Here is a 9,115-nt window from a genome sequence, read left to right as displayed (position 1 = left end):
AAGCGCACATGTAAAAATAGGAGAAATGAAAAAGGAGAAATACATATATATATATATATAAGCAAATACGAAAAAGAAACAATTGCATATATATCGTTATCAAGTATGTATATATAATATATATGTAGGCTATGTGTATAACCAACTACAGTACATCCAATTTAACATTCACGGATCTCAGTACATCTTCCAACCTTACCTCGATTTGAAATTGATACCTAAGATTTAAAAGCCTAAATCACTGATGGTATCGTTCGGTGAATTAAAGTGGTGAGCAACAGTGAAGGTCTTTTGATGGTCATTACAGTAGCTGATTTTTTGTGGTTGTTTAGGCTAAGTTCACATTTGGTCTCGCCTACATAATTGCCGTTATTACATTTAGTACAAAATAATAAATGAACTACATTATATATATATATATATATATATATATCCACCACTTAGAGTAGTCATGGTTTACTTTTAACGTTTTAGCATTTGCTTATTAATTTTGTATATCAGCATTGTTGTTTTCCAGTACTTTGCCTTTTTATATATTGAATACGGCGTCTCCCTGACCCACCCATCATTTTTAAAAACACAGTGTGCTGCGTTTTTTGTACAATGGTGACAACAACATTCAGGAAACTGGGTTTCGGCAAACTGGATGTCGGCAAACTTTTCAGTGAACTAAATTCGGTAAACTGAGTTTTGGCAAAGTGGCCACAAACACGGCAAACCGGGTTTCGTCAAACTATATTTTGACAAACTGATTGGATATCCCTGTAATACACCGAGCAGTTCCTGCTCTGGCTTGCCCTGTTGTGTACAGGTACCACCTGTAATGTGCCGAGTAGTTCCTGCTGAAATCTATAATTCCACCATGGGACATTGCATGACGATTGACTGTTCAATTGTGATGTCGACGGCATTTCTGGACATGGGGATGTCTGACCTCTTCACACTGAAGCCATTTTTTCTTAAGAGGTCCTCTGCTCGTGGATGCGACTAGGATAGGTTAAGGGATAGCAAATATACGGTGGCATATCTGGCATAGTTCTGGTGACCATAGCTGAAATACAAGCTACACACTTTGAAAAGCGCCATAGATTTCAGATTGCAACTCAGTGATTCAGCTATGTTGCTATGTAGGTCCAAAATTTGCCTAACTGTTGTACACATCCTTGCTACCCTTCTGTGGCTATAAATACACGTTTATTCATATAAATATTCATATATATATATTATTGCTAAACCCCGCAAACCTCCAAATAAACACCGCAAAACCCATCCAAACCCTGTGATAGTGATTGAATCATGCAGTATAGGACTCAACTTGGTATCTTCGTCAATAAAAATATAATTTTATGTTCATAACAACCTATTTTGGGGTAAAATCTTGATTTATTGTTAAAAATACCTAAAAAACACCGCAAACCTCCAAAAACACAGTTCAAACCCCATCCAAACCTTGTGATAGTGATTGAATCATGTAGTATAGGACTCACTTGGTATCTCAATTAAAAAAAATCATAATATTATGTTCGTCAAAACCTATTTTTGGGGTAAAAAGGCCATTTTTTGTATGCAAAAATGGCTAAACACCGCAAACCCCCTAAAACACAGTGCAAACCCTATCCAAACCCTGGGGTAGTGATTGAATCATGTAGTATAGGACTCAACTTGGTATCTCAGTAAAAAAATATAAAAATTATAATATAAATTATAAATATAAATTATAATATAAAGAATTAGAAAGAACAAAAATGTTTACTGCACAATAAAATATTGCATCCATTGTAATATAATAGGCCCAAGGTGTACTGTAGGCTAGCCAGCCTTTGCTGAAGAAAGGAAACTTCATGAAAAGGGGGGTTCGTTCGAACCCAACGAACCCCCCTGGCTATGGGCTTGTCATATAGAATAAAGTTAAACGTTAGAAAGTTTGATGAGAGGATCTAAACCAAAAGGTTTTTGAAAAGGGGGAACTGTTATGTGAGGTATGTAGGATGAAGTGAAAATTGCAACAGATGCATCATAACTATTATTAGTAAGCCTAACAATAGTAATATAATAAACCAACAGTGTCGGATCCAGAGGTGACCCAGGGATTGATTTTCAGACTCAGGAACCACCCACCTCAGCCCCACCATGGTTAGGGGTGAGGTAAGAAAATTTATGATTAGGGCACCTCTAGATGGCCGAAATACACTCTCATTAAAAAAATTTAGGGGGAGGGGTCCTTGAATTTGCCACTGCTCAAAACATTCTTTATCCAAAAAAACTATCATGAAAAATGGGCATAAAAACCCAGATCACATCCTAAAAACAAATTTATGCACCCTCGCCTCTGCAGTCACTAAGACATACTCTGAGACAGGTGACGACTCGACGTAGTTTAATGTCATACCCAGGGAAGGATGCAGATCTGTTTTGAAAGGTGGGGGGAGGACAATTTGTGAGTCGATACCCACCTCAGACCAACCATGGTTCGGGCTGAGGTGCGAACATTTGAGGAAATACCTAATACATCTAAATGGCCAGAAATCACTCATTAATAGTAAAATTCATCATCATCACATCACCATTAGTCAAAATGAAGCACCAAAAAAAAATCTCATCTTTTATCAGGGATTTTTGGCAACCATCTTATTAATTGTGTGATATACCACAGAAGCAAGGCTTAAAAACATTTTCTTTGACTGCTGTATGTACTTTATATACTTCAAAACTGTGATTTCACAACCACGTCAGCCCCACCATGGTTGGGGGCGAGGCGAAAAAAATTTAAGGAAATACAGTTGAACCTCGTTTTACGTACCCCAGTTATACGAACCCTCGGTTTTACGTATGCCTCGTATGGACGATGACATCATCAAAATCCCCGAAAATGGCAAAACAAATGGCTCTTTTGAGAGCAACCATAAGTAAAAAGACTATAACAATAAACAAACCATAATGCAACATATTTTCATTAAACAGGAACGTTGATTGAGTCTAATCCCGGGTTGTTATAATCTAAAACCATGTGAACTGAGTGAGATGATCAACTACCGATGGTGCTCAAAATAATTGCTTTCCTCCTTAGCTTCGTGTGGCAAACCATGGACGAACTCGTCTGGTCGAATTTTCTACATGAAGCTGAGTAGACATAGTTTCGTACATGAATGCTAATTGGTTGGTTTGCCCAGTGCATAGCACATGGTTGCTGTTTCACGTACACAAACGCTAATTGGTTGGTTTGCCCAGTGCAGCGCACATGGTTTTAGTTTGTCTCAACAAGCCCAGACAACACTACAGCTCTGTTGTTTAGAAAGAATAGGCATGAAGGGGAATTCCCAAGTTATACACTTGTCGTATAGGTAATCTTACAATATTTTCATGTTCTTTATTTTTTTTTTAAAGTGATGAATTAATACACTAGACACATGGTTTTATTCGTAGGCCTAGAAGTTAGATCTAGCCTAGGTAACATCGTTCGTTCATACATACGTTTATTGAGCGTTAGGTACGTATTAGGTCAAAGGTTACCACAAATTTAACCCAACCTCTATTTTACGAATCCCCCGATTTACGTACGCCCTCTGGTCACGTAAAATTGAGGTTCTACTGTAGTACTTATAGATGTTTGGAAATGACACTTTTATATAGTAAAATTCATCATCATCAAATCACAATTATATAGTCAAAATGAAGCACCAACAAATTTCTCATGATCTTTTATCAGGGAGCTACTTAATATCCAGGACAACTTACAGTAGGCCTAACTACTGTATGGCTTACTATTCTTTAACTACTAAATAATTGTGATCAACAAATCACAACTCTGTTTCGCCTTTAGCACAATTTTCTTCACTTTTTAATATTATTAATATTATAATCAATTATCACCATCATCATCGTTATTATTATTATATTATATATTAATACTAGGTAAGCTAGTATTATTAAATTATTAAAGAAGCTAACAAAAGGATAAAACTAAACTGAACCATACAATATCAAATTTCCGTATCTTAAAAGACAGGCTGAGATTTTGGATTTAAGATTTTTAATTAAAAATCATGCTTAGGCCCATGTGTTGTGTAGTGAGCCTATTAGGCCTATATGTATAACTGACACCGGGACTGATGCATACCGGTATTTACGTATTTTAGAAGTATTCATTTTTAGTGATCCCAGGAAAGAAGTGATCCCAGGAAAGAATTTGTATTGGCTCAAGAACAAGCTTTTAAATTTTTACACTGTGTACAAAGAGGGTGGGGGAGCCACAGCTCCCACGGCTCCCCCTGGTTACGTACCTGCAAGGGGCCACTTGAAACCTACAGGGGTGACAGAGTCAGAGATGGTATCCCCACTTCTATTATTAGTATATAATATCAATTTTATAATATTATTCTCTAGGAAGAAATATTATCTCTCATTGTGTTTTTGTGGATAGTTTAATATTTTTGGAAGAAATAATCAATTCTTAGAACACAATGATTGTAGAAAACAAATTTTCATGTGCTATCATAATTAATTGGAAAGCCCACATGTGCAATTGTTCATTCAGGACACCGAATTTGTAAACACAAAGACCGATAGTGATGATGTGACAAAGGAAACAAAGACAGGTAGAACAAAAAATATGAAAATCGTATTTACCCGTATGTGTTCGCAGGTGAGCTTTAAGATGAGATGATTTCCCGTAAACCTTTGAACAATTTGGATAATGACACTCATGTTTCTTCGTGTTGAATTGATTGCCACTGTTACTTCGGGACCGATTTCGCCTGGTCCTTTGTTTCCCTCCACCACGTTGCTTATCCATCTCGACAGGTGTTCCAGACCTAGACTGGTCGCTCTCCGAATACCCACTATCAAAATTCTCTAAACAACCCCCAGAGTAGCAGTCCAATGAATTTGTAGGGGACGGAGGACAGTCAGAATGAGAAGGGGAAAAACACTTCAAATCGGCAAGAATACGGGCTACCGATACTACTGACACCTCGCTATCGTTCTTGTTGTTTTCTTCGCCACCGTGCTTAGTCGTTTCCTGTTCAGACTCGCGTTTTAGGCCCGAGACGGCAGACAGTTCGGAGTGTGCTTTTCTGTTTTTCGCTGCAGCTAAAGTAAGAAGACAGCGGGCAGCATATGCCGTGTCTACCTCGTATACACTAGTAGTATTCCAAGAAGTGTATTTGCTGCTGTTAAGTTCTGCCATTCCGTTTAATCCCCCACCCTTAAAAACAAAACAGACGAGCTATTTCCGCACGTGGTATCTTGTATCCAGCCTGTTGTCAAGAAGAGCGGGCCTTTCTTCGTCCAGTAATTGTTTCCTCCGTCCCAAAATTTCGGGATTTTTTGTCCTACTAATGTAGTTCAAATCTGTGAAATACACAACAACCATCAATAGCATGTATACTGTACCTTTATACTCAACCGAAATTAATTGTGCAATAAACATACACTTCCCGCTCGTACTTGTTGCTTTGTTGTTATTGTCTACCTTAAAAAATTGTGTCGCAGCTGATCGCTTGTTTGCTGACACTCGGTTGTTCTGTGAACTGTGTCGAAGGCTGAAAATGGGGGCGTGGCGATACTACACAAAGGACTTGGTGTACAAGTCTATGCTTTGCTGCCGCCCACGCTGTTTGATACGTTTTCGGTTGTCGTTTTTCATCATATAGCGCCCTCTATTTACCCTAACTACCAACCACAACAAGGCGGTACCTGTCTGTCATGTCCCATATTAATTATTTTCAATGATTCATATACCCACCATGGTATGCTCCATGATTTAAACAACTATTTTCAATTAACAATGGTGGGGCTTAGGTGGTAGGCCTACCCTGTATCTGTGAAAGTCCATTGTCCTGGTACTTTATATATATTGAACGCACGTCTAAAATAAGGGGTTTGTGTGAATTTTCGGTGGATCCCATTCAGTGTGGGGTATAGTCAATGGCTTTTAGACCAAATGTTTGAGATAATATGCAACCACAATAATTAGGCCCATATCGGCCGCCCTCCAGAACGGCCGCCAATGCGTGTATATGTATGGAACGCCGATGACGCATTCACAATGCAGTACAGTGTAGTTAAATGGTTTGGAATAGGCCTAGGTCAAGTAGGTTTGGCCATGGAGGAAATGTTTGGCATAGGCCTAGGTCAAGTCGGTTTAGAAGGGTGTAGGACCAGTTCGGCCCATGGCATGTGCCTCCGTAATACAAAACGATATAAGGATTATAATGTTAAAACTGTAAGGTTTCGTAACAGCCCTTTGCCTTACATGACGACTCTTCTAAATAACATCTAGTGTTCTTTCGGCGGTCAGCCAGCCTCTTTTTTTTTTTTCTTTTTTCTTTATTTTCCTTGTTGACGGAGTTCACTTAATGGTGATATTTAATTTATAATTGTTTTTTTCGTTAAATTTTATTGGCTTTTTTTTTGTTGTTGTTGTTCCTGTGTACAGTAATGTTATTTTAACCCAGTAGCCTCCAATTCAATCTCTATTGCCAAAGGTTACTGTTGTCGAATGTTCTTTGTTAATGAATGAATAATTTTATAATGAATAATATTGTATATAGAATTGTAATTTTTAAATGATTTTGTAATGAGTAATTTTTATAATGAATAATTTTATATATAGATTTGTACATTTGAATGTATCTTCTTAAGTAATTTTGTAATAAATTTATTTTGTTGTATGTCTGATTGAATAAATATATACCTGAAATAATAATAATAATAATGATATATTTGTATGGAACACCAAGTAGGCGCAAAGCTATTGCTGCTACAGTATCCATTATTTCGTGTTTTATTGTTAGGTCTTTTTATGTTGCCAAATAATTAATGTGGTTTTAAGGAAATCCGGGCATTATTATGCTGCCATTAGTTTTCCAAAACAACAGTGGATTTTATTAGGTTTTGTGTAAGTCCCGTATAAGTTTTTAATGATTTAGATGGCATATATTTAGTTTTATCTATTTAAAACAAACGAATGTACATTATATGTGCAATCATATGTTAATAATCGTGTTGTATTATCAGGTATTTTGCTGCAAATTAATTAATGTCATTTTAAGCAATTCAATGGCATTAATACTGCGATGAGTTTGCGAACAAAACATGTGATTTTATTAGGTTTGTGTAAGTTAATAAATGTTTTAAGATTCATATGTTTCATTTTATCTATTTGAAACAAATAAACAGTGGATTTTATTAGGTTTGTGTAAGTTAATAATGTTTTAAGATTCATATATTTCGTTTGACCTATTTGGAACAAACGAACAGTGGATTTTATTATGTTTGTGTAAGTTAATAATATTGTTTTAAGATTCGTAATATATTTCGTTTTATCTATTTGAAACAAACGAATTTATATGTTGATAATCAAACCAACGGATTTTATTATTTTCATATTACAGTGTCGATGCATATATTGAAGAAGAGTAAGAAGAAGAATGTTGATAATATTAGTATACTGCCAAATTATATTTTTCGTAATATAATAATAAAGCTTACAGTAATTGATGCTTTATGTTTCGTTGTTTATTATGTCTAGGCCTATACGTTCTTAAATGATTTAATGATTGATTTGAAGCACGAAAAAACACGAAATACATCGCCCTAAAATCCAGAACATTAACTGTAAACGCCCTTCATAGAGATGATAACAATAGAAATACACGTTTCTGTGGTTACGCTTGTATTAGATAGGGAAAAACATGCCCATTCGTGCAGAACGAGTATGCAGTGTCTGCCGATTGATGAATAACCTAATGCCAATTCACCAACTGATTAAAAGTTCTACCTGGTTTAACGAGCAATAATACGGTTATAACATACAACAGAGGTTAATGATCATAATCAATGTCTGTATTAAGCTTATGTAAAATAATTAATAGACAAGAAAACAATACGTCGTATAGGCCATGGCCACAGACCTTACATTATAGGGTCTGTATAGGCGAACAATTAATTATTAATTCTAAACTTACATGTCACACTCAAGTAAACTATGTATGTACTAAAGCTAGTAGAATTCTTGGTTTTGTTAGGTGTAGCAAAAATATGTCTTGGGAAGCAATGCTTAACCTATATAAAGCACTTGTATTGCCTATTGTAACTAACTGCTGTGCAATGTTGTCACCTGGTGATAAACATAACACTAACAAAATTGAGAGTCTACAAAGAAGAGCTACTAGAATTATTATGTTTAGAAAAGAAGGTAATTGGGAAACATCCTATCACTATAGGCTAAAATCTTTAAACATTCTTACTATAGAAGATACTTTTAAATTACAAAAATTAACTTTAGGCTATAAAATTATCAACGGCTTTTGCCCATCTTCCTTTGATAAATATGTTAATTTTAGTGAAAGATGTAAGGGTAGACTGATCCATTGGAATGCAAAAGGTAATATCTTTCTAAATTCTGCATTTGTTGCATTTCCAAGACTATGGGAAGAAATTCCTGTGGATATTCAACAATCAACATCAATTGGAAGTTTCAGATCAGCCCTTACAAAACACTTCCTTTCAATGTATTAGTTGATTGTTTATGGATCAATAATATCCTCTTTTTTGTTGCTTTTTGTTTTTCTCTCCTTTACATTTTGTTTGTTTATTTCTGTTGTTTGTTACTGTTTTTTTTGCAGTTGATTGGTTGAAGGTAATTTGTTGTTGTTGTTGTTGTTGTTAATTTGATGTTTTTAATTTGAGCTGTTAATTTGTAGTTAAGATGTTAGATAAGAGTGCAAGTTTTTCTTGTTCGGGTTTATGCCCATTCTCTTTCCTGACAATACTGTAACATGTCTTTTTGATGCCAAATAAATATTATTATTATTATAACTCGGGTAACAACTACATTCCTGAACCATCGCACACAGCGTGACCACTCACAATGTTTGATATACCCAATGACTGGGTCGAAATTACCCAAGATTCAGCAAAAATTGCCCAAAATTACCCAAGCTTCCTGAAAATGCATTAAAATTTGAAAAATACGTATTTTTCGCATGTATAATTTCCCATTTAGTTCAATATATAAACCAATTTTTTATTGTAATTGTTTGTGTTAATTATTAAAATTAATATTCATGAGGTGATAATACGGATAGAAAAATACGCCCTCAGTCGGCCAGTG

General features: G+C 35.5%; 1 protein-coding gene across 1 annotated transcript in view; it reads right to left on the bottom strand.

The window, feature by feature from the left end:
• Positions 1 to 5,610, bottom strand: part of LOC117103426 (Krueppel-like factor 9) — a 16,957-nt gene extending 11,347 nt beyond the window's left edge. Inside the window, exon 1 of the mRNA XM_033243964.1 lies at positions 4,627 to 5,610. Within this exon, the coding sequence (XP_033099855.1) occupies positions 4,627 to 5,185 (559 nt within the window). The 5' untranslated portion in view covers positions 5,186 to 5,610. The remainder of the gene's footprint in view (positions 1 to 4,626) is intronic.
• Between the last annotated feature and the right edge of the window lie 3,505 nt (positions 5,611 to 9,115).

Source organism: Anneissia japonica, unplaced genomic scaffold (assembly GCF_011630105.1).
Source record: "Anneissia japonica isolate Jap-2015-1 unplaced genomic scaffold, ASM1163010v1 scaffold1272_len640109_cov177, whole genome shotgun sequence".
Taxonomy (NCBI): Eukaryota; Metazoa; Echinodermata; class Crinoidea; order Comatulida; family Comatulidae; genus Anneissia; species Anneissia japonica.
Note: the sequence above shows the minus strand (reverse complement) of the source record. Positions and strands in the feature narration are given on the sequence as shown.